The 27,131-nt window shown below is 41.7% G+C and overlaps 1 protein-coding gene across 1 annotated transcript in view; it reads right to left on the bottom strand.

Moving 5' to 3' along the window:
• The window catches only part of Ptchd1 (patched domain containing 1), a 50,542-nt gene extending 26,068 nt beyond the window's left edge, over positions 1-24,474 (bottom strand). The window contains exon 1 of the mRNA XM_027927452.2: positions 24,124-24,474. Within this exon, the coding sequence (XP_027783253.1) occupies positions 24,124-24,474 (351 nt within the window). The remainder of the gene's footprint in view (positions 1-24,123) is intronic.
• Between the last annotated feature and the right edge of the window lie 2,657 nt (positions 24,475-27,131).

The following is a 27,131-nucleotide window of genomic DNA, read 5'->3' as shown; positions in this document are numbered from 1 at the left end:
GTGGATATGATCAAAGCATGGTATGTGTATGTATGAAAATGTCACAGTGAAACACGCTAATTTGTATAATTAATATGATTTGGTAATTATAATAAAAAGAGAACACATTCAAAAAAGAAAAGAAAACCTTCTGTATCTAATCACTTCCAACCATACCTACTCTTTCACCATTGCAATTTTCTTCCATGACAAGGCTCTGATATTTTGCAAAATCCAGCTATTCTGCAGCCCAGTTTTGCTTCCTATTGCAGAGGTGAAGTGCATCTTTAGAACTCTCAAAACATTTCATCTACCTTCCCTGAGTACACCAACCCTGCTGGAATCAACAGGTGGCATCCATTCAGCTATTTCGCTGACAGAGACTTCTGGAAGTGGTTTACACAGCCAGGAGCAAAGATTGCTTTAATGTCCAAAGATGTCACTCTGGGTGAGTCTATCTTGCTCTAATGCTGACAGTGACTTGCTGATTTGGTTGTTGAAAAATGTCAGGCTTATAGATGTGAAGTCTGTGCTGGATCTCAGACCTTGGGCAGGTGGGAGGGCAGAGAGGTAGAGACATAAATCTTGTTGAGAATTAGAGAAAGTCTTCTGTACCTCATCACCAATTTATAATAACAATTCATTTACTCTACATGTATTAGATGTATGCCCTATGCTGGGAATTATGTAAGCCCTGGGGATATAAAGGAATTTAACACATAATCTTACCCTCAAGAAACTTAAGTCTCGGGAAAGACTATAGGTATATTGTCAGAATTGGTTAGCACAGGCAAACCACAAAGTGAAGTGTCATAGTACTATGATAGTAGAAGCTTAATGGGTATAGGGTACAGGGAGTCTAGTATGTTGGTGTGTTGTGTAAGTGTGGGTATCTGTTACTGTGTGCATGTGCACACATAATCGTACATAATAGTAGTGGATGGGAGTGCAATGAAGTAAAAGTCGGAGAGGAAATGGGTCAAATGAGGGAGGATTTTCTCGTTCATCCATTCAATGAAATTTTTTAGAATCTATGAGTAAATCACAGCTTAAGCCATGTGAACAAGACAAATATGTCTCTGTCCTCACAGAGAATGCAGATGATTTGAGATAAAGACACACCATGAGGCAATTACAAAATGTGTGGATTTCTAAGATGGGAGATGTACAATTTACTAACATGTAAGATGTACAGTTTACTAAGGTGTACAGTTTACTAACATCCATGCTAGACTTGTGGGCATCAGGGAAGACTTCTTGGAGGAAGTGACTTGTAAATTAGGAACAAAGAATGAAGAGTTAATCATGGGCAGAAGCTTATCCATATGTGAGGAACTGGTGGGGAGAATGTTTCATGTGGAAGCTTTAGCACCAACAGAGTCTCAGAGGCAGAAAAAAGATGTCAGGGTAAATGGAAGTAATTTAGGCTGATAGGAAATTTGAAAGTTAGAGGCAAGAAAGGTTCAAACCACACAAGGCCTTGTGTATTGAATTGGAAGACAGATTTGGTCTTGTGGGCAACTGGGAGCCGATGAAAGGTTTTAAAAGGGGGATGAGATCTGTCTTGTGAAGATCACTCTGCCTATAGTGTGATAACTACATTGGGAAGGCTGGAGAGTGAGGCAGAGAGATGGAATAAATCTCTAATGCAAAAACTAGTTCACTGGTGAAATGAAGGTCTGATTCATAGTGGTCATACTCGCTTAAAGGATGCAGATTTATGTCTCTACCTTTTTATATATCTGGATAGCTTGACCCAGGAAGTAAACCAGGGAGTAAAACTGGATGATAACTTTCAGCTCCATGGTACTTGCTAAACATTTGGGTTGCATTTTCCAGGCTTGGATCTTAATGTGCCACCTATCAATTACAGATTTATCGATGTGCAAATTTAGCTGATGTGTGGCCTTTCATTTCTTAAAGTGTACATTTCTAAAGTGCAGCTAGAGACCATACAAACACAGGGATTTCTGGCCAGTTGTTTCAAGTTATTCAGTAGCAGATGCAGTTGGCACCTTGTTCATATCCTCTAGCTCTTATCTCTTGAGAACACACCTGCCTGACTTCAAATGCCAGCACCCACACTTCTTTGTCAGAGAGCCGACTTCGCCATCTGCTTGGCAGGCCAGAGTGTTAGGGAATTAACACTCCTTGGGAGCAGCCCTCAACCAATGACAGGTGGGAGTTGGTATATGAAAACACCAACTTCCTTCCCACGGATAGTATCATTCTGAGGTGAGTGTGTTTTAAACTGGTTCCCAGACCTTCCCCAATGAGATTGTGCTCTAGTTGCTCATGGAAGTGGACTACTTAATTATATACCTTTTTAGGCTTCTTCCCCAGTGGCTCATCCTCTGTTCCCCTTCTTGCCTTTTACCTCCCAAATAAAATGATTATACTTGATTTCTTGTTCCAGGGTTTTCTTCTAGGGAAACCCAAACTAAGACGATGTCTAATAATGTGCAAAGCCTGTGGAATTTGAGTTTCCAGGTGTCCTCAAATACAAAAGCAGTCTAAAACCAACTCCTCAATGTCCTGTATATTCTAAGCTACTAATGTGGAAATAAAACCCAACCCTTAGGGAGTAAAGTTAGGATCTTGTGAGATTCATACTACATCTTTTGACAGTGGACACATTTGTTTCTGATGATGTACATAGTAGGTATGTGTTATGGTTTAGATGTGATGTCCCCAAAAAGCTCATGTGTGAGACAATGCAAGACAGTTCAGAGGAAAAACAACTGGGTTGTGAGAGTCTTAACCCAATTAGTGAATTAATCCCCTGATGGGTATTAATTCAGTGGTAACTGAAATGGTAGGGTGTGGCTGGAGGAGGTGGGAATTAGGGTGTGGCTTTGGAATATATATTTGTATTTGGCGAGTGGAAGCTTTGCTTCTTGATCACCATGATGTGAGCTGCTTCCCTCTGCCACTCTCTCCCACCATGATGTTCAGCCTCACCTTAAGCCCTGAGGAACGGAGCTGGCCTTCTATGGACTAAGACCTCTGAAACCATGAGCCCTCAAATAAATCTCTCCTCTACAATTGTGCTGGTTGGGTCCTTTAGTCACAGTAGCAAAAAAAGCTGACTAAAACAGTATACAATCCATATTTTTCCAAATAACCCTGAACAAGTTCATAAGTATATATGGCCAGATGTTATCAACTATACTTCTCCCTCATAGATAGGCATAGCCCAATCTTTTCATAAGGCTTAAAGCTGATGACATGATGGATCATGGGTATATTAATTACAAGAATATACCATAACTCCTCAAGAAGGGTTCAGGCCTGCATCCTGCCAAGAATGGAGAACTGAGAAATGATACCATCTCTCATTTTTTCCTCCTGCTGGTAATAAAGGAAACAGGCATGGTTTTGACTTTACTTATTTGAAAAAAGCTTAGCAATATAGTTGGAAGCCTCTGTGCGTCCTTCTGGGAAATCTCAGTAGGTAAGGTCTCAAGCTTCAGTGTTCTCTGTTGACAGCAAATGCTGGCATATTGCCCAAGTTGGACGAGAGTCCCTATCTTTACATTTCTGTATTTCTGCTGTTATGGCAGTAGGTGTGTGGGAGAGACAGCTGATGTGTTCACTGGATTCCTTCCCAGGCAGTGATGTGCCTGGGGATTATGTGCTGGTGGAGACAAATTCTCTAGGCATTGGCACTGTTGCCAGTACAGGTGTTGAAAGTCTCCATGATGGCAGTGTGTCGGATGTCAGTAAAACTGAGCTGGTTTGTCTGCCAAAATTCAGGCTGCTTTTCTTCTTGTTGGTACTCACTATTGTTGGATGCTCTGTACTCTGGGATGGTATTACAACTCTTCTGCCTTACTCACAGGGTTCACTGAATTTGTGTGTGTGTGTGTGTGTGTGTGTGTGTACATTTTTCATTACTGAGGTGTAATTTATAAAGTTTACAGATCGAAAGTGTACAGTACAATGCATTTTTATATGTACACACCCATATAAACATTGCTCAGATCAAGAGACAGAATATCCATAGCACCCAGAAAGCCTCCTCATGTCCTTGCCCAGTTAATACCTCCACCATTTCGAGAGGAAAAATGTTCTGACTTCTATCAACATTGTTTTGCTTGTTCTTGAGATTCCTGTACTTGGAATCAGGCAGTATGTATTTTTTTGTAACTGTCATCTTTTACTCAAGTGATGACCTATAAGATCCATCTATGTTGTTTATCAGTAATTAGTTATTTTTGCTGTATAGTATTCTTTTGTGAGCAGATACAATTTATTTTTCCATTTTCCTGTTGGTGGACCTTTTGTGTTATTTCTGGTTTGGGTTGTTATAAATAAAATTGTTGTGGACACTCCTGGATATACTTCCTAATTTCTCTCAGGTATATATAGTGGTGTGCTGGTAAATGTTTAACCATCAGTTATTTAATAAAAATATCTCTGGTTTGTGTTTTTAAATACTCTCTCCATGGTCAAATTTCAGGTTACCAAGGGGATATGAGTTAGGAAGAGATGTGCCCAATCAGATTTTAGGAGGGCAGCCCTAGCACACCACTGGGTATATAGATCTAGGGGTGAAATTTCAGGATCACAGAATGGGCATATAATTAGATTAAGTTTTCTAAAGTGATTACATTCTTTTACATTGCCACCAGGAATATATGAGAGTTCCAGTTGCCCTACACCCTCATCAATACTTGGTATTATCAGTCTTGTTAAATTTTATCATTCTGGTGGGTATACATTGGTATCTCATTATGGTTTTAATTTGCATTTCCATGGTAACTAAAGCTAAGCACCCTTCTGCATGCTCCTTAGCTCTGTGGCTATCCTCTTTTTCAAAGTGTCCATTCAAGCCTTTTTCTCCTTTGGTTATTGGATTGTTTTGTCTTTACCTTATTGATTTGTAGGAGAATATCAAGTTCAAGACTAGACTGACTGGAAATACTGAAAGAAGAGTTCCAGAGGCAGCCCAGCATGCTAGAAACAGCCTGACGCTGGAGTTATACAGATTTGTGTTCATATCCAACTAGGACACTTCCTGTGGACCTTGAGAAATTTATCCATCCCGAGCCTCAATTTCCCTATCATCAAAATTGAATTACTATCTCATAGTGCTATTGATCCTTGAGTGAGACAATAGAGAGAAAATATCTGGCAGAAAAGCCCACCACAGGTGGTCAGTACTCTTTTGTGTACCAAGAACATTTTCCTCATCTTTATCACAAAATGGATCTGGCATGTTCATCCATGAGTTGCTGTTCATGAAGCACATGATGGTTTTAATTTAATACCTAGAAATCACCTATTCTTCCTCACTGTCTGGTGGTGTCATTGCTATTGAGTAACTGCCTCTGTCATGATATAAGGGTTACATTATTTCTGAGAAGTAGCACTTCTCTTTTTGTGGGAGGTACACTGGCAATATTTAATAAACATGATATTCTGCAGTGAGTTATTTGATGTGAGGCAGGAAGAATCTACATTGCACTTTTTAGAGCCCTGTCCTCTATTTGAGGGAGAAGCTGCTACAAATCAGCACTAATAAGAAACTGGGACTGTTTCTGAAAAGGCTGCAGAGTGAGTAGCCAAGTCATAGTCCCCTCCCCTCCCTCTAGGATTTTGTATTTATGAGGAGTGATGGGCTCAGTGGAGACATCACATCCTCCAGGAAGCCTTCCATGTAAATGCAGATAAAGTTCTCCCTGGTGCCCTATGTATGGACACACATAGTTCATCACTTGCCATATTATAATGGCATCTTCATTCAACTCTTTAACAAGAGGAACTGAATCTTATTCTTTGTTCTATCTCCACTCCCAGCACAGTTCATACAAAGAATAGGCATACAACACTCAAGACAAACGTTCTTGATAAGCCAATATACTTATTTCTTTGGCAACATCAGTATGCATCAAACAGCTTCCATTTGCAAGTCCTGAAACCTAGTTAAATACTGAGAAGCTATGAAGTGAAAGTACTAGCTAGTTCTCAAACACTCAGGAAACAAAGCACAGCAAACACAAAAGCAAACAAATGAGGAATCAAAACATGTGGGAATAGATAATTGTTAAAGTGAGTATGTATACTTTTATGACTGTAAAAGTAAAGATACTGTGGCAATTTAAAAACAACAACAAAAAGTATAGCAATGCTTTTCCAGCCCAGCTCTCAAGGGAATACACAGAAAGATATTAATGTAAGCATTTCTAGAAAGAATAGAAGAATAGCACATTGGAATTAGGAGTCAAGAGATTTTTAATTCTCAATTTAGCATTTCTTCTCTCCAAACTGAAGAAGCTTTACCAGAATCAACATAAACCAACCTATAGATCCTATAGATCTCAGAACTAAGTTTGGGTTCATTTAAGAAATGGATGAGCTTAGGTGTTACTCTATTACCCTGAAAATAACTTAACTATAGAAAGCTGAGACATTGTGTCAGAGGAACCTGGAACACCATAGTATCCCTGAAATTATACCTTAATGTTTTTTCACTTAATCAGTTCAAATAATTGTTATAATCTATAATGTGCTTATTACGTATTATGAGGTTCTTATGCATTATTATAATGGCAGTAGCAAATTTTGTGACTTCTCCTTTTAAGCAACAAAGGGACAAAAATGTCCATATGGGGAAAACTGAAATGCTCAAGAACAGGTCATTTTGAATTGGCAATATTTTCATAGTGCTTTGCATACAGCTGCATAAAGGAAGATGCCAATAGGCAGCAAGCACCTCTCAGTGAGGAAATCTCATACTGTTTTTTTATGAGGTAGAGACTGGTAGATTTGGCAGATCACCCAGTAGATGACAGTCCATCAACCATGAGCTGACACTTTCCACTTGTTAGTCTGAGGGCAGGGTGTATACTCTCAAAACACCTTAGGGATTCTCAGCAGTGAGTGCTGAGGGGGATTTGCAGAGCCTGCTGTCTTGCTGTCCCAGTGGGTGGGGACAGGAACAGCCATACACTATATCTGTTGCAGCATATGGCTGGATTCCAAAGAAAGCTGCACAGGAGCAAACACAAACCACCTCCAAAGAAGACTTTCCTGGAAGAGGAAGTTTTACACGTTTTAACTCAAAACTTTACAATTTTTCCACATAAAAAAGTGTAAGAGGGGGGCTATAGTTTTGGCTCAGTGGTAGAGCACTTGCCTGGCACTAGCACCACATAAAAATAAAACAAAGATATTGTGTCTATAAATAAAAAAAAATGTTTAAGAGGAAAGACTGCTACCCTAATTTTTCCTGGCTATATTTTTGTGACTCCCTCCCCTCCTATTCTGGGTGGGTGCTTTGAAACCCGTGAGGCTTAATCTACACTTTTTGCTTCCTCAGTCTGAGCCTCTGATCTATCCCCTCTAAGTCCTGCCCATTTGAACTACCTGTAGGACTGCTCAAACTCTGATGCCTGGGCCCACTCTCACACCATTAAATCATGGCAAGGGCTCATGCTCGCATCCTTTCTGAAATCTTATCAATTTTGTCTACCCAAATCTCAAATCCATCCTATCCTACACCATTTCCATGTTGCTGATTTGGTTCTAGCCTTTATAACCTATATGAATGACAGAAACAGCTTCATAAGTCATCATTTTTACTTTAAGTCTACTCTCCATACTGTCATCAGAGTTCTTTTTCTATGATACAAATCCAAAGTTCTCTTTCCTCTGCTTTAAATCCTCCAATGCCTCCCACCCCCAATGAATGATGGAGCCTGTTTATTTCTTAGATGATGATGAACAGCTGCTCCTCATTTTAGGCAAGATTTTTTCTTGGCTTAAAATGCTCTATTTTAATTTGAAAACAATGTAAGACTCACAAGAAGTTGCAAATATAGTTCAGAGATCCTATGTGTCTCTCACCCATCTTCCCCTAATGATAATATCTTGCATAACCATAGTACATTATCAAAATCAGGAAACTGATTTCAATAAAATACTATCAACAACAGACCTTATTTGGATTTCATCAGCTTTTATGTATGTTTTTTGCATGTAGAATGCTATGAAATTTTATCATAAGAGCTTAATGAAGTTGTGAAATTATCTCCTTCTCTATCCAGGAGTCAGTCCGAACTCTGTACATTAGAATCTCCTACAGGAACTTCAAAATCATGCCCATGGTTGGACTCCACTCCACACCATGCTGTAGTTCAGCATTTCTCAGACTTTTGTGTGTACACAAATCAACTGGGGGTCTTATTACAAAGTAGATTCTAATTTAGTAGGTCTGGATGGAGCCTGAGAGACTTCAGTTCTAACAGTGTCCTAGGGATACACATACTGCTGATGCCGCCAGTAGATGGACTACATTTGGAGTAGATTACCCTGGTTTTAGGCCAATGGGATAGGAATCAATGAGTGTGAGGTCTGGCATGATATTTTTGAATTCCTCTGGTAATTCTAACATGTAGCCCCTCTTGAGAACCACTGAGTTATATGATGGAATTTGAAGACTGTGTGATCTTTGGAGGATATAACAGTTCTCTGAGGTATAGTAGTGTAGAAACTATGCTCAGGCCTCAATGGAGCCTACTGGAATCCCCCAGAAATCTTCCATGATTAACTGTCTCAAATATTTTTATGTACTCCTTTAACTTTATATTAATAACTATGTATATCTGCTGAAAGTTTAAGAAGATGAAGATGGAAAAGTAGTTATTAGATTTATCAGAAGTCACTGTTGAGTTTTGGTTGCGTTTTGGGATATAGTCTAGATGTCTATTATGTGCTTAACAAAGGTGTTCAGTAAATATCTGTGGTTTGATTGGAAACCTCCCTCTCTCCTGTGATGAGGTTCATGGCTCAAGTCTTTCCTCCTGTCTCTCCACCTAGCTTTCTCTGTGTCCTTCTGATTCTTCTCATTTGCCTATTTATACATTTGGTTTTACTCAAGGCTCCAACTCTGGCACTTCTCATCTTGTCACATTAAAATAAATTTTTCATGGGCAATGAATTCCACTTCCATGCTTTGACTTTTCCTTCATGTTGATCAATCTCCAGTTCACATCAATACCTCACCTTTCTTCCAAACTCCAGATCTGAATTTCCATCTGCCTCCTGAAGATTTGCAAATACAAGCTATGGCAGTATTTCAACTGGTATATATCCAACAGCTGAATCTTTTCCTCCAAATTTGTTCTTCCACCTGTTTCCTGTTATGGTTAACAGCATCACCCTCTTTGTACTCACCCAGGTGGGAAACTTTTAAGCTAAAATCACCCTTTCTCTTAGTTTACTCCCAGATCTGGTAATCCTCACTGTTGATTCCATCTTCCTATTTTGTGGCTAGTATTTTTAGTGTATGTTCTGAAATTTGTAAGTTCTCAGAAATGTTAAAAAGGGTCACCAAGAAAGTTAAAAAAATGTCCACATCAAATAAATTTGTGAAATGCTAAACAGGAAAGAGTTAAATAGGTTTCTTTACAGAAGAATTTTCTAAAGTTGTTAATATGCTAACATGTAATAGGATACAACATGCACTGTTGCCAAAGTTACTCCAGAGCTCAATTTTATTGTAGCACCAAATGGAACTTTTGTAGAACATGTTTTGGAAAAGGGTGGTCTAATCTTCATTCTCTTTTTATACCTACCCTATTTCATGCCTCTTGTTTACAGGCTTACAACAGCTCCCTGGGTGGAGGAGGGGTCTCCTCATCTCCAATGACTTGTTTCTCCAATTTAATCTGTATACTTCTATAAGTGCTATCCTTATAAAAGTTTGATCATGACACCTCCCAGAGTAGTAGACACCCTGCCCTTTACTTGCCCAGGTCATCTGTATACTTTATTTTCTGCCTACTTATTCTATCAATTACTGACAGGTATGTTGGATCATAATGGTGGATTTATATATTTTTCCTTTCATTTCTGTAGGCTTTTGCCTCATGTATTTTGATGCATAGATGTATTTTGGTGCATACATGTTTAGAATTGTTGTATCTTTTTGGAGAATTGATTCCTTTATCATTATGTAATGCTTTTTTCTTTATTCCTGATGATTTCCCTAGTTCTGAAATTAGTTTTGTCTGAAATTAATATAGCAACTTGAGTTTTTTTAATTAGCATTGATGTGATATCTCTTTCTGCTTCCTTTTACTTTTTTTTTTTGTACTAGGGATTGAACCCAGGGCTGCTTAACCACTGAGCCACATCCCCAGCTCTTTTTATATTTTATTTAGAGACAGGATCTTGCTAAATTGCTTAGGACCTTGCTAAGTTGCTGAGGCTGGTTTTGAACTCACAATCCTCCTGCCTTATCCTCCTGAGCCACTGGGATTATAGGCATGCACCACTGTGCCCAGTCCTTTTACATTTAACCTATGTGAGTTCTCATGTTTATAAACTGGGTTTCCTGAAGACAACATAGGGTTGGGTCTTGTTTTCTCATAATTCACTCTAATAGTCATTGTCTTTTGCTTGGTGCATTTATACCATCCACTTTTAAGCCAATTCTTGATATAATTGGATTCATATCTACTGTGATTATAATTGTTCTGTTACATTTGTCTCCCCTTTTCTGCCTTCTCTGATTTTAATTGAGCAATTATCTCCTCATTTAGTTTATCAGTCATACTTCTTTTTTAAAATATTTTTTAGTTGGACATAATATTTTTATCTTATTTATTTTTATGTGGTGTGAGGATTGAACCCAGGGCCTTGCACGTGCAAGGCAAGTGCTCTACCGCTGAGCTATAACCCCAGCCCCATTATACTTATTTTATACTTCTTTTTAAAAGAATTAGTGGTTGCCCTAGCACTTGCAACACACATTTATACCTAATCTAAATTTACCTTCAAATGATACTACATGCTTCACATGTACTGCTCTTATAACAGAGGTTCCAATTCCTCCCTCACATCCCTTGTGACATGACTGTCATTTATTTTAAAAAATTTTGTAGTTATAAATGGACAGAATTCCTTTATTTTGTTTATTTTTATGTGGTGCTGAGGTTTGAACCCAGTGCCTCACGCATGCTAGGCAAGCGCTCTGCTTCTGAGCTACAGCCTCAGCCCATGACTGTCATTTATTGCACCTGTCCATGTTATAATCACTCAATAAATTCTTACTACTCTTGCTTTAAGATTCATTAAGAAAATTATTTTAATCTTCATTTATTTACTTCTCCAATACTCTTTGTTCTGAGTTTCTATATAATTTTCCTTCTGCCTGAATGGCTTCTTTACACATTTTTTTGCAGGAATTCTCTCAGTTTTGTCTCAGAAAATTACATATATCCTTAACTTTTAAGCAGGACATTGCTAGACATAAAATTTTAACTTGGTGGGTTTTTTTCCCAGAACTTCAAATATTTCACTCCATTCTCTTCTTGCATATATTTTTTTTTCTGACAAGGTTAATGCTGTTCTTGTTTTTGTTCCTCTCTATGTAACTTGTTCTCCCCACCCCCTGGCTTCTTTCAAGGTTTTCTCTTTTTGACTTTGGTTTTCTGTAGTTTGAATATGATATGCTTTGTGTGGTTTTTTTGAGTATTTACATTTCTTGGTGTTCTCTGAGTTGTCTCCATCAGTGGTTTAGTGTATGCCATTAATCTTAAAGGTTTTGGTCATTATTTCTTAAAATATGTGTATTGCTTCATTCTCTTCTTTTAGTATTACAATAATTTATTTGTTACACCTTTTGATATTATCCTGCATTTCTTGGATACTGCTTGAGTTCTGTTTACTCTTTTAACACTCTGTGTTTCAGTTTGTGAAGTTTATATTGTCCTATATTCAAGTTCACTGATGCTTCCCTTGGTTGTTGTATCTACTGTTGAGTCTATCAAAACCATTTCACATTTATATTACCATGTTTTTTTTAAACTTCATATTTCCTTTTCATTCACCCTGAGAGTTTCCATCTTTGTGCTTACATTACCTGTCCTTGATGTTGTCTACTTTTTCCACTAAAGCCCTTAATGTATTAATCATAGTTATTTCAAATTCTTTGTCTGGTAATTATAACATCTGTGTCATATCTGAGTTTGGTTCTGATGCTTTGTATTTCAGACTATATAAATTATTTTTTGCATGCCTATAAAGAAATCATTTTTCTAAACTGGGTGTGGTGGTACACTCCTGTGATTCCAGCTACTCAGGAAGATTGCAAATTCTAGGCTAGCCTGGACATCTTAGATCCTGTCTCAAAAATAAAAAAAGAGCTGGGGATCTATCTCAGGGTCAGAGCAGCCCTGGGTTCAATCCCCACTGCTGTATAAACTAAAATAAGTATTTTTTCCAAAGCTGGACATATATGTAAATAGGAACAAAGATAAGTAGGCCTTTAGAGTGTGGACTTTTGCTAATCTAGGAATAAGGATGCAGTTAGTATTTGTTGTAGCTATAGGTACCAGATGATTCAAATTCCTATATTGTCCTGTTTTTGTCTTTGGGCTTCCTTACATGTTCCTCCTTAGAGAATTTGTATCCTATTGCTCTTTCAGCCCTATTGATATGGTGGTAAAGTGTAAGAAGTCAAATAAATGTTATAAAATCTTCCAAAGTAATCTCATTCTTTTAGTGGGCCTGTACCTTGGGGATATGACCTTAACAAGTACTTCTCCAGTGGCATAGATGTTTTATCCTGTCCTCTACTCTCTTTCCTGGCTGCAGTGCTTTAAATCTACTTCCTTGAATCCCTGAAACCTCATTAGGTAGGACAGGGGGATTGAAGGAACTGCCCTAGGAAGAATCTATAAGATAAAGTTTCAGAATTGTGCTCTGGTAGGTCCCCTGCCCTGGAGAGCAGACCTTTGTTATGGAGAAGACTAGGTGGGTTTCATAACATCTATTGCTCATCTCATTTTATAGGCAGGGAAATTGAGACTTTCAGAGAGGTTAAGTGACTTGATCAAGGACACTTTAATAGTTTATTGCCTTAAAACAGAGAATTTTGTGGTTCTAAGCAATGCTTACTCTATTAGGCCCAAACCAGTACTTACTGAATTTCTTCATCTCCAATAGCACTTAACAGTTGTTTAGACTGAATATTAGGTACCAGGTCTGTCCCTGTGGACACCTCACCTCTGACAACTGACAAAGGCTCTGTCTTTGACCAAACTCCAGTCAAGCTTCTGAACTCTCTTCCCACTTAGGCCTTGGCTTTTAGAATTCCCGATTTTATCAAGAATGCAATTAACTCCATTTAGCCAGAATCCCCTAACTCCTCATCTGATTACTCTGGGTATCTGCCAAAGTTCCTCATTTCTCTCTATAAAGTCTGCCTTATCATTCTTTAACAAGTGCTGTGAGTAATTTTTTTTCTCTAACACAACTGGGGCACTGTGTCAGAAACACAACACATAGTTCTGATTTGTGTCTGCTGTGACTTCTGGTTTGCTTCAAAGGAAGTTTCTGCAAAGGCAAATGGCAGGTGACTTTGTGGGAAATCTCTGGAAGAAAGGAAACTTTGGCAATCATGTATGTGGGTACAGTAGCAACATCTACTATGTGTGTGTGAGTAGGGGATGTGATTTCTTCCATCTCAGCATGTCCTTTCCTCTACTTAGCCCCTTTCTCCCAAACTCCAGCTCCTGGAGATATGCAATGGAGCAGATCCCTCTGTGCAATATACCTGCCTTACTCTGTAAACTTCAAATATTCAGATTTATGTAGTACCCTTTGTACACTAGCTATTATAGCACTGTTCAGAATTAACTACTGAACAAATAACTTTTTCACCCTGCTTGTATCTGTTGGCCAGCTTCTACAGGGAGAGACTGCATTTTTGGAATTAGTCCTGGCAGCTAATTACTAGGATGCTTTACAGCAGTGCTCTCAAAGTGTGGTCCCTGTACCAACCAGGAGGAACAGCATCACCTTAGGGAACTGGTAGAAATGAAAATTATTAGGATCCATACCAGACCTACTAACTCAGAAACTGTGAAGGTGGAGCCCACAGTGTATGTTTAAATAGGCCTTTCAGGGGCTAGCCACTCAAGTTGGAGACTCACTGCTTTAGTTTATGGAGGCAACTGAATAGCACTGAGTATTTATTTAGGCAGGATACACAAAGTTTCAGAAAAGTTCTTCAGGTCCACCAAGCCACTACTATACTCAAAGTGTGGTTTGGAAACAGCATTCCTGGGTGTATGTTAAAAGTGCAGAATCTTGGGCCTGCTGCTCCAGATCTACTAAGTCAGAATTTGCATGTTGATAGAAATTCTCAGGAAATTCAGAAGCTCATTCAAACTTGAGAAGCAGTAGTAACCTTCACACTAAGGCTAGTTGTATTTGAGGAGATTAGGCTTAGAGAACTAGGTAGACAGAGGAATCTTCTTTGATGGATTTAATTTTGAGCCTAATTATTGATTTCTTTTAGAACCCTATAAAAAGAAAATTTGAGAAGTGTTGGGTGGGGGGAAGCACACTGACCTAAATGATCAGAATCCTCAGTCAGCAAATTTTTACAACATTTTAGTTTCAAAGGGCTTTACAATTATCACTTTGCCTGGTTTTCCTGATCTCTGGCAATTCTGACAACACTCTTCCCTTTGAAGTGCTTGTAGATCTACTCATGTGGGCAAGATTTCCCAGGGAAACACTGTAGTCATGTAAATTAAGTGAGAGAGGAGAATTATCAACTCTCCCACCTAAATTGCTAGAGAATCCCTTTTTCTGGCATGCTGTGCTATAGATAGTGGTGAAGAGAACCTTGAAACCACAGCCTATATAGCCTCTTAGAGCTTTTAATTCCAAAGGCACTTCCCTGGGCAGGGACTGAAGGCTTTTTTGTATGCAAGGTGCCTTCAAGCATGAATACAAGTTTCTGAGCACAGAGAAACTATCTGGAGTTGGAATGCAAAGGGCTCGGCTCTACTGACATCTAGGCCTGCCTAAGAACTTTATAAAGGAGGAGGAGCTGTGTGCTCAGCAGTAGGATGAATCCAGTCATTTGTAATGCCTCAGATGGAGTCATTAAAAGACCAGCAAATTGCCAATCTGAGTACTGAGAATGTAGATTGAGCACCCATTATTGCCTGTTGGATCAAAGAAAAAATGCTTACATGTGTATTTACTCAACAGGCAAAAAACATTCTGAAAGAGCTAGTACATGAGAAAATAACTGTCATTTTCAAAGCAAAGAGTAATAATGATAACACAACCTACACAAGGCTATGGTTACACAGGGCCTTCACATACCTTATCTCATTGTATCCTTACCTTAAGTCGGTGAAGAAGATACTGTGACACCAGTGCAAATGAGGAACCTGTTTCTCAGGAAGTTGAGGTGAATTGTCCAAAGTTACATACTTAGGAGAACTGAGACCTGAACTTTGTTGTTTTAATTCCAAATCCAGTGTTCTATTCACAACAGCTAATTTAAGCCTTACTACTCCATGTGTGGTCTGCTGACCAGTAGCATCAGCATCTCTTTTGAGAACTTGACACAAATGCAGACTGGAAGTTCCCACCCCAAGCCCACAGAATCAGAATCAGTATTTTAACAAGGGATGTGTGTGCATGTTAAAAAGTCTGAGTTCAATCAAACTTCTTTCAGTGTGACCACTTGCCTAGATGTTATACCACAACAAGAATAAAAACAAAATCCAACAACTCAGATCTCACAAAAGTTAGGTATTAAATATCATAAAAATATTTTGAGCACTTATATTGATAGCTCTATAGCAGAGATGTGTTTTTTCTTCTGACAGTTGGAATTGACAAAGTCATGGTATTAGTGACAGTGGGAGAGCTTCACAGACAAATAGGCAAAAGAATATTCACCTTCAAAGCTGAAAAATTGATAGTTCTAGTATGTTCATTAAGCTCAGACATATGCTGGCTTTGTACCAGTATCATTTTTTAAGTTCTCCTCATAGACAATACTTTTTGTTATCCTGGGCTCACTCTAAAGAAAAGCAGGGCTAAATAACATCAGAATGCTGATCACTTTAACATTGATTGGTATGGCTGGAAAAACCATCTGTCCTTGATTTTAAAGTGTGTGTCATGTTTATTTTTGAGTGTGAGTGTGGCCCAATGTTTTGAGATTTTGCTTCAAGCAAATAAATCCTTCTGTAGTATGAATAGCAGACTTCCAGGATACTTATGTGAACTGCAGAGTGGTCCCCCTTCTTACATGGGGACTAAGGTCAAGTTTAACTTGAACCAGAGGAAGGGAGGATGTTAGGTGTTTGGTTTTCTAAGAATTTCTCCTCATAAAGTAAATGCCAGCAGGGAAGCCCAGAATGGATGCTTATCAACAAGCTTGAAACCAAGATTTGTCAAGGATGAAAGATGAAGATATATCTGAAGAAATCATGTGTTCATGCTACCAGGCAAAACATTTATTTGACCCCAAAAAAATCAATAGCGAAGGAGAACACATTTCCCATCCTCTAAGCCATCAAGCAGCAACAATTTATTAAGCACCTGCTGCACACTCCACATTATGCTAGGGTCTAGGAGAGATTTGGCAGTATCAGACATTGTTCCTATCTTAGAAAAATTTGTGATCTTGCGCAAGAGAAACTATAGCATGACCATATAGCAAATTATATATTGGTCTGCAGTTAAGCATTAAAGAATGTGAATATAAGTGTAAACCAGGTAGATTTAGGAAAGACATGAATCTGAGAAAGCCTCATAAGTAGTAAGCATGTGAGTTGGACTTTAAATGGAGGGGGTCTATTTCTAGGGAGAACAAAAACAGTATACGTGTGAAGATGGGGGCTAAGAGATGGGGACGTGCGGACTTCTGTATTCATAAAGAATGGATATGCCTCTCAAATGTGGAGGTTTGGCATCTAAAACCATGTGTTTAGAATAATCTTAACCAGCATCCAGTTGTTTCTGTCAAACTAAAAAAAATAAAAGCTATGCTTATTAGCTTCATGGAGATGGGATTGTGGACATCTAGTAGAGTGAAGGATGGATATCCTTTGGAAACTTGGCCCTAAATTCCTAAAGGTATAACTCTGGTTGGGTTTGAGACCCTTAAGACAGATGTTCTTAGGGTTCCACCCATATCCTCTCAGTTCACGCTCACTTCTACATGCCAGACTTATTTACTGCAAGCATTTGTAGTGCTCTGTCTGAATATTGAAAAAAATCCAGTCATAAGGACTAATTCAGTGTATGGAAATGCCAGTGATTTATTGCCATCACAGGCAGACACATAGACTGGAGTTGGGGAATAACCAGCTTCTTTACCCATAAGTTGGGATTTCTCAGACACTATTCTACAGTGTTTCCCAGAGTCCCAGTGAGAATGAGCCCTGGATGCCCACAGTGGATGTTTGTTTGGTATTTCCTTCCTGTTGGGCTAATTGCTACTCCCTACTTTTAGTTCCCCACTTCTTTATTGGCATTTTCTGATATCACCTCCCAAGATAACTGCTTTACACTCAAATAAATCATCTTGACTCGGTGCAAGTTAAACCTAAAGTGGAAGTCCTAACAATGGGGATCTTCTAAAATACCAGAAACAATATTCTCAAGAGACTTTCTTAGACAGCAAGAAGATAAAAATAGCTTATCTATTCCCTTGTTGCCTTCTTTTGTTAAAAAAAAATGAATTCTGAAGTTGAAGGCATGACATGTTATGACATATTATTCAGGGCTTCCCATATGAAATAACAACTGGTGTTGATTTCCTTTTTCCCCCTTGTCTTTTAAAGGTTAGAGATTACTCACCTCCCCTGCTGGTCATTAAATCAGTCTGGCAGGATTCCTCAGTAGTTCTGTGGCCTTCTGGGTATGTGGTGGAGACACAGGCAGTGCTGCAGACAGGCCTGCTTGCTGTGATGTGCTACCAAGCAGGTGACTTCAAAAGTCTGTTTTAAGCCTATCTCAAGTATCACTTGGGGCTCATACTGAGCCCCAAAGTCACATACCAGATGGCACATCCCACAATTCAATGTTGATCAGCTCACCCGCATCTCACAGTGCCCTAGCTCCTGTGCCATGGGATGCTGCAAACTCTCAGGAAGAAAACAAATAAATCCTGTTAGCTTACTTCTCCTCTTATTTATCATAAGGTGTTGCCAGTTAATTCTCAACTGTTCTGTGAGATTTATAGGTCTGTTGAATCCTGAGAGGTTTAGAGTTTGTGTCCACTTAGAAAAATAATCATCCTTTCCTAACTCTAATATGACATCTATGAAGATACCATGAGTCATTAAAAAATTGGGCTTCCTCTTGTGGCTTTATACTGAAATTTCAGTTTAAATGAATAACCAGTGTTTGCCCAAAATGTTTACCTGCATGGATAAAGAAAAAGATTGATCCTCAAATCTAAATGAGTTAAGTGGGGTGGGCATTTGAGATACTTAGTCACATAAATGAAATGTACTTAAATGTCAGGCAACACTAGAATGAAATTGTACTTATGTTATTTGGACATACTTCCTATAAAATGAAAGGAGACTGAAAAGTGACCTCAATCTCTTCTTAATTTTCCCCTAAGTGCAAAAATAAAGTGTAAAAAGCAATTGACTGGCTGGGCAAATGCACAAATGCTGCCCTTTCAGGTCTGGGCTCAATCTTTTTAAAAAGAGTATCTGCCACTTGAATAACTCACAGAAGAGACTGGACTGCCCAAGGCATCATAGCACCTGTCATCAGACAAAGAACCCTGAGATGTTAAGAGCAGATTCCTGCATCAATGTCTGCAGAGATGACCTTTAAGAACCCAAGGATCTTTGATAACATGCTCCTTGGATGCAAGCTCTTCTTTTGTCCTTTTACACTCAGAAAAGCAAAGCAGCTGGATTAGGCAACAAAGTGTTGCCTCCTGCCCCCTTGACAGGTCACCACTCACAGTAGTCTTCTAAACTCTTAGAAGAATCCTGTCTTAAGTGGGCAACTGCTACAGATTGAGCCTTTAGGTGTGCTAATAATGGGCACTCTGCTAACTGAGATGTCTTAAAGGCCTGTGTCAGTTCAGCAGCTTTGCCATTCAATAAGTTAGATTGCATTCAGTTTCTTGGGTTCTTCTATAGCAGGCAGGATTTAAACCAAAAGGGACAGAGTTATAGAGGGAGCAAGATTACTGCATCTTGGGGAAGATTACATTGGAAAATATGGTGTCTGCCTAATTGCCAAAGATAGCATCACCTTAGAGATTGTAATATATTTGTCCCCAAAGTTCTATAAGATTTATTTTTTCTTTGGCATTTTTAAATTTTACATAATCAATGTAGCTGAAAAAATCCTAATAAAAACAAAAACATAAGAAGGATTTCTCTACTTTGGCACTACTGACATTTGAGGAAAGACAATTATCTGTTCTGGGGGCTATGCTGTGCACTACACCATACAGCATCTTTGACCTCTTCCCACTAGATGTCAAAAGTACAGCCTGCCCATCACCACCATTGTGACAACCAAAAATTGTCTTCAGGCATTGCAAAATGACCTCCCCCAGCTGAGAATTACTGCCTTCCAGGTTAATTCATCAGTACTGACATCCTAAAATGGCTCCAGTAATGGAATTTTGGAACTCAGCATGGGAAGTTTGTATGCAAAGAAGCAGATAGTAAATATTTTAGGCTTTGTGAGCCACCTATAGACCCTGCTGCATAGCCTTCTTTGTTTTATATTTTTAAAATCTTTTAAAAATGTAAAAGCATTTAAGTTCAAAACTAGGCTTGAATTTGCTGAACTTAGTTGTTTTTTGTTTTTGTTTTTGGTACTGAGAATTGAACCCAGGGGCTCTTTACCACTGAGCATCATCCTCAGCCCTTTTTATTTTATTTTGAGGCAGGGTCTTGGTAGGTTGCTTAGGTGCTTAACTTAGATTGTAAAGGAAGAAATGATGAATTGCCATAATAATTGAAAGTGTTCAGATAGTTTTTGGAAATATTAGGATCTTAATGTAGCTACCAGGTCTTCATGACCCTTAGCTAGCAGTTATGCTGTCCTACTTGGAAAGCCTGATTTAAATAACTCCAAGTTAAATTCTATTAATCTTGCTTATAATTTAATTCTATTTAATGTATTTAAATGTAAAGGACAAATAAAACAGACTTGATATTTGAACAGACGTGGAAGAACATCTGCTTAGTAAGGATGTGTCCTTCCCTTGGTTTGGGAGTAAACATCCTCTGAAGAAGGCATTGAACAAAGGAAATGTTCCTACCCAATTTTAAAACCAAATTATGTTTTGATATGCCTATAGATATTATCAAGGAATGGAAAATGGTGTCTTGGTAAAAAAAAAAAAGCCTAAAAGTTGCCAGTAAAACTGTAAAAATAAAAATGTCATTTTGAAAATATATTTTAAAGTAGTTTATGGATAATTTTATTTAATAATCACATAAATGTTTTAGCAAACTAGGGAAGGTCCATTCAACAAGTATTTATTGACTATCTGCCAGGGACTTTTTGATGCACTGGACTTGAATCCACCTGGACCCTGCTAAAGAAAAACATGCCTATAGGAAACAGCTATGTTCAAATACCCAGTGATTTTTTTCCAGTAAATATTCTTTCTATCTTGTATATAGCTAAATACAAATATCTAATGCTTTACTTTGAGCATCTGAAATTTCTATATGTAGAATTTATTGACATCAGACAAAATCATGAAAATATACTTATCATCCAATGATCACTGAAAGAACGGTAGTGTGGGATGGGATACAAGACTTGGGTCAAATATATTTAACTTGGGTAACAAAAATGTACATTTTAATTCATTCAAGTAGTTTATCATATGAAAGGCAGAGAATTATAGTGAAAAAAAGCACTAGGCTTGGAGTCCAAAACCCTGTATCACTGTCCTGGTTCTGTCCTTGTGTTTTTTCCATGAATAAGTCAGTTAACTTCTAAGGAATGCTTTTCTCATCTATAAAATGAGATAATGACACTTTCCCAAGTATATTACATCTAAACATACTATATGTTTATAACCTAAAAAGTAGTATAAAGGTGATAATATAAGCATAAGGAGTTAGCTACACCAATATTTGACATATATGATTTTGGGATAAATCAAATATTGTCTTGGTTATAACCCAGATCAATTATAAATGTGATCTTCTATTTCATGTTAGCTGATTATGAAAAAATATCCATAAAGCTTGTGAGGCCCTACTCTGAAATTTGCTATGACATGAACCCTGTGGATTTTCTGTCAAAAATATAATGAGCCAAACTTAATTTTCTAGTGAAATGAAGACTTTGAAGATCAACACTTATTGAAAGAGGTTCAGAAATTAATAGTTGAACCCTTACCGGCACCCTTAGGTTCCATCCATTTTGCCCAAAATTACATCTTTGCTCCGAAATCTTCAGAGGAAACCATTGCTAGGGAGAGTGACTTCCCTCATAGTATGAGGTCAAATTCTAGATTATAGAATCAGAGTATAATTGTGTTACTTGAACAAATTTGAGAATACACCTTTGAACCAGATCACTAGGATTTTCAAATATTTTTTCTGTGATATTCTCAATTACATTTATAAAAAGTCAACTTGGTTTTTTTTTCATTTTCTGTCATTACCCCCCCCCCCCAGTCTATTTTAGGTCATCAAGTAGCTACACTAATATCCTAAGAAGGGTAGGTTCGATGAATAGGTTCAACTCCAAAACATTGTGAGAGGAACATTATCTGTGAAGTACCCTACACAGCCCTATAAGTTTCTTCCTCTGATTTGGTAGTCCTGAGAAAGCTCCCAAGCCCTGCTTATATTCTGACCATTTCATTTTATTTCAAATGTGATGCCACAAAACAGAGATTGCTGGGTTTTGTGTAGTGTTAATTGTTGGTGCTGTCCTTGATGCCAGCAACAAAGTTTCAGAATAACCCTAGTAATACAGTAGCAATGACTCTTTCACTCCTAACACTTTTTGTAAAGGACAAGTCATCGTGTTTCCAAATGGAAAATAAAAGAGAAAAAAAAAATAAGTGCTTACTCCCACACTTTACATTACCATGACTACTGAAGGTCCATTTTCCTATCCCCCTGTTCTATACCTACCAAAAATAGGGGTTGGATGTAGAAAGAAAAATGCATATTTTGAAGGCAGTTCCCTAGGTTCATAAGTATGGGTTTTTATAAACTGTATGAACTCATTTGACCACAGAGCCATTGGCTAGAATTGAGTACTGACTGCTATTTGCCTTGATTTTGATTTTATCAAGACATCTAGAACATGAAAAACGCACCTCATTTCTTAAAACAGTCCACTGACTCGACCACTGTCCTTTAAAGTTGCCTTTTATACAAGGAGGCAAAGCCAGCTTCACTCTATCTAGTCTCAACCTTCTCTTATAATAAGCTTTTCTGTCCTGAACTGATCAAAATTAAATAGGGAGAAAGAATCCAGTTGAAAAAAAGATTTGATATGCCTGTTGATGTCTCATTAACCTTGAGAATGAATGTGACTGGTGACTGCCTGTCACAGTGGCGTGATGGTTTGTTAGGGGGGGAAAAAGCCAATGGAAGCATCTCAGGGAAAAAAAATACAAAGAGAAACATCACTTAGTAGATCATCGATCAAAAAATGGGTCATTTCCAACTGTCAGAACTGGCTAAATTACAGTTTCCTTTAGCCTGTGATGAATCTACTACATATTTCTTGGGAGAGCATTTGGAGCAGTATTTATCTGTGTGTCAAAATATGTTCACTGAAGTACTGAAAAAAACCCTACTCTGATGTTGAAAGTATAATCATGAGAAAAGCAAACATCTCAGGATTAATGTTAATAAGGTTCTGCTTTAAGTGAACGTGTGTGATGATTTTTGTGCCATTAAAAATATCATGAACCACTCAATGTGGAAGGTGCTAATTCTGTGGAGTCCCCAGCCAGATTCTTCTCTCTACTAATTGCTGATTGATAATGTGTTAACAGGGGAAGGAAATAATAGAGGAAAATTAGCTTTTCTCTTAGGGATAAGCAGTTACCTGGAGAGGAAAAGAGGTAGATAGTGTTCCCTAGGTTCACTAGCAGTCTCTCCTTGGGATAAGTGGACTAAAAATCTGACTGGTTTCTAGTCTCAGATCTGGACCAGAGAAACCCACACAAAAGCAGCATCTTCCATCTTTGGCACAAATATCACATCTGGGACTGGTTCCTGTCTGCCCTCCCCAGAGGAGAACTTGAAGTAAACAAACCTCACAATCCCCAGGGATTCAGATGGAACATTCTCACCTGTTTTGGCTTTTGTTCCTCAAGGTTTCTACTTTTCCATGTATAGTGCTGACTCCTCTGCTTTTCTTAGGAACTTCTTGAAAGTTACCACAATTAACCTTACTTTTCACATCAGATTCCCACCTCGGGTTGGGCTGATGGCACAACGGATTTCTGTGTCACCCTCTAACCAGCTGCTCCGTTTCCTGTGCTCTTCTCAGAGCCACACAACCTGGCTGCTGCCCTCAGCCTTCTGCCTGTGCCCCTTACCCCGACCCGACGCTCAAATGCACACAAATACAAGTAGATCGATTGTTTTCCTCTTTTCCCAAGGAAGTTTTTGCATTTCAGAGGAGTGGAACTACTGTGAAAAACGAAATAACTGCAAATTACAAACATCATTTCCTACCCCCTAATACAGATATGGCTACCTTGCTCCTGGAGGAGAGGGCAGCAGGGCAGCTCCCGTCCTCGCCTGAGACCGTACTTTTTTTTTCTTGGTGGGAGGCATTTTCTCACCAGCCCGCTTCAAATTTCTCTGCCCCTCCCAATCCCCCTCCAGCAGCCTTTCCCAAAACACTTCGGGATTAGAGGAAAGGAGGAAAAAAAAAAAAAACAAAACTGAGGAAAGGGGTGAGGTGTCTCTAAATCCCATTCCACCCCCCGCCGCCGCCAAACAGACTATTTTGTTGTCAAGTAGCAAGACTTTTTTGAATGTCTTCTCATTCGTTCAGCTGCTCCTTGGCCCAGTTACTCCAAAGCCTCCCTGCCCCCAAGCCCGCTGTGACCAAAACAAGCGCACCGACCACAGCACCGTGGCCGCCGCCGCCGCCCCAACTGTTGCAGCAGCTGTGGGGTGGCCGCAGAGGGCCGGGCCCGGACCCCGATGTTCCCTATCGGGTAGGCTGGGAGGCTCCAAGCGGCCGCCTTGGGGCAGGCAATGCAGGGGAGCCCCTGCACCAACCGCCTGGGATAGGAGAGGCGGCGCTCTCAGCTGGGACCCCGCGCAGTGCCAGCCTTGCCGCGACAGCGGCGCTGGCGGAGGCTGCCTGCACCCGTCCCCCTCTCACCTTTAAGATCAGGTCGGTGTGATGCTGGTCCAGCATGTTGGCTTTCTGGAAGGAGGTGACGATGACCCGGCCGTAGCGCCCAGGGGTCTGCAGGTCCGAGTAGAGCCGGTGCTTGGAGCGGTTGACCGGGAAGAGGCTGTTGACGAGGTTGCGCTCGATCTTGGCTAGGCTGTGCTGGGGCGCCAGCAGGTGCTCCACGCTTTCTTCGACCTGGTAGCGGCTGAAGCTGGCGCCGAGCAGGATGGAGATGAGCACCGGCGCCGAGGCGAAGAAGACCGGGTGACTGGCAATGAAGTGGCCGAGCCGGGAGAAACACGTCCTCAAGCCCCTGTGCAGAACCTGCCGCAGCATCCTAGAGCAGAGCGGGCGCGGGAGGAGGGCGAGGCGCACGCTCGGCGCGGGCTCGGGCGGCGGCGGCGGCGGCGGCGGCGGTGGTGGTGGCGCCCTCGGCGGCGGCGACGGCGGCGGCGGCGGAGGCAAGACCCTGAGCTCTCCTGGAGCCGCGGCACCACCATCGGGGAGTCCCGCGCCGCGCCTCTGGAGGGTCCCCTCCGGCTGGAGACACGCCCTCCTGCCCGCGGCCGCGCCCGCCCGGAGAGCCCCCCAGCCTGGCGGCCTCCGAGCCGCCCCCACCCCGCCCTACCCCGTGCACCTTCCCCAACCCCCGCCGCCTCCCCGCCCGGGGGGCTCCGGGCGGCGCTACCGCGTTTCTTTTCAGCGCGGGCGGGGCCCTGGGTAGCCCCAGCGGCGCGTCATGACCCCACTCACCCGACCCCCGAAGCCAACGACGGGGTGGCGCGGGGAGCGGCGGCAGCGCTATTGCCAGGAGACTCTGAGCGCTAGCCTAGGAACACGAGGACAGAGAATTCCAGGCTACACCCAGTCCCCTCCCCTCCTCAAGATCCCCTCCCCCGGCCCGGCCCGCCACGCTTGCCCTCCCTTCCCTCGCCCTCCTCCTGGGAGACCCAGAGATAAATAAAGAAATGGCCCGTATTTTCCAAACAAAAAGTAAAAGAGTTCTCCCTTTGCGGGGGACGGGGTGGCGGTGCGTCGGGCAGACCCGCTTAGAGCCAAGTCTCCCTAGAGGCAGAAGGGAGCAAGCTGAAGACTGCGTGCGCCCTGGCTCTCCCTGGCTCAGGTGGTGGCGCGCACTGGCTGGTGCCGAGAGGGGGTGGGGAGCGAAGACGCTCAAGCGTGGAAATCACGCCTCCTCCCAAGTAAGAGCCCTGTAAGAAACCTCAACACTGCAGCTTCGGCGGGACCACAGGGTCCGGGTGTGCATCTGAAGCATAATCACCCCACATGTGTCCGTGAAGAATCTTTCTCCAGCGCCCTAATTTTGGGTCTCTCCAGAGTGGGCAGTTCTGCTTGCAAACGCCCCCCCACACACACACCTTCCCACCCAGTTCCCCGATAATAAAAGTGCTGAATGACAGTCGGTTGAACCGTCTGTCGCCAGGGCTCCCGGGCTCTGGGCTCTCTGCCCTGCCTTCTCCCTCCTCCTCTCTCTGTCGTCACTGGCAGGTCTGGGGGACCTGGTGCGGCGGGGCTGGCGCGGGTGCCCCTGCGGGTATAGAGTGTTTGAGAAATGCTGGTCTGGTCAGGGAGTATGTAGCGATGAGCCCCTTTTTAGCCTCACCCCGCCCTCTACTCCTCCACACCGGAGGGTGTGCATGTGTGTGGGGGGAAGCCTCATGTCAGACCTGGAGAGATACAGGTCTCCTAGAGTGTCGAGCCGCAGGGGGCGCGGGGGAGCCCGGGGGGCGCGGACGGCTTGGCAAAGTTGGGCGTGTGCGTGTGCGCGCCAGCAGTGAGCTAGCAGGCAGCCACTGTGGTTCCCCTCGCACTCCCCCTCGGGAGAATTCCCCAAGAAGGCGGGCGCCGGCTTCGGCCCGAGATAGACCTGCGGCGGCGGCGGGAACGGCCACGCACAGGTACAATTTAGCGCGTTTCTTTGCGCGCTCCAAGCCCCTGGGTCGGTTCGCTGCAAAGCAAACAGAGCCAGATCCCGGAGACTGGGTCACTGAGGCGCCCTATCCGACTGGGGGTGGGGTGGGGACCAGGGCTCAAGGAGGGGTCCTCAGGCTCCAAGCGCTCAGCCTTCTCATTCCACGCCTCTGGTTGCTTCTGCTTGGCCTCCCAATGCCAAGGGTCCAGTGGGAGGTGGTGGCGGCAGGAGGCGCGGCCCCTGGAGTGTGGCCCGTACTACTGAGCATGGACATGCATATTAATTAAAGCTGTAGGAAGTCGGAATAGGGACGGAAGGAGGAAAAGGAAGGAAGGAGAGTGAGGAAAGGAGGGAGGCTGGGAGGGAGGGAGGGAGGGAGGGAGAGAGAGAGAGAGAGAGAGAGAGAGAGAGAGAGACTGACAGACACCGTGGGAGAACGCGACTCAGAGAGGCATGTCTGTAAGGCTCGTATCCCAGACTCCCCAACGCAGAGCGGCCCTGCACTTCTCAAACTGAACTTGGGAACTTGCACGTTGGAAACAGGAAGCCGCAGGCTGGGAAATCCTCCTTTTTTGATCCTCTTATCCCTTCCTCCATACCAAACCCAGTTCCCTACATTTCCTCAGCAGCACCTGCAACCGCTGCGCTGCCCACTCTGGGGGCACTCTCGCCCTACCCGGCCTGCGCTACCTTGGTCCTTCTACCAGAATCTCATTCACTTTCTCTGCTTTTCCTCGCTCTTCCGCACTGGGCTCTCTGATTTTGAAGGGTCCCTAGGAAGCCAAAGTCCAGCCGATTCCAGCCAACATCCCCCTGTGCCGCACCGTTATTGCCATCCTCAGAAGGGACACAGTGAAAGGGGCTAGAAATTCCCTTGCCACACTCCATTGGTACCCTTCCCCCAGCATCTTAATTTCTGCTTGCTGAGACGCCGCTGCTCTGCAGCGCTTTGCTGATTCACGATGATCGCGGAGGGAAAAGCCTCATTGACTTGTGCCCCTGCAAGCGGTGAGGCGAGCGCGAGTGACTGTTAGGACACGCGCTTTGAGAAACTACCCAG

Source organism: Marmota flaviventris, chromosome X, assembly GCF_047511675.1.
Source record: "Marmota flaviventris isolate mMarFla1 chromosome X, mMarFla1.hap1, whole genome shotgun sequence".
NCBI lineage: Eukaryota > Metazoa > Chordata > Mammalia > Rodentia > Sciuridae > Marmota > Marmota flaviventris.
The sequence above is the reverse complement of the archived record's forward strand: the minus strand, read 5'-3'. Positions and strand labels throughout refer to the sequence as shown.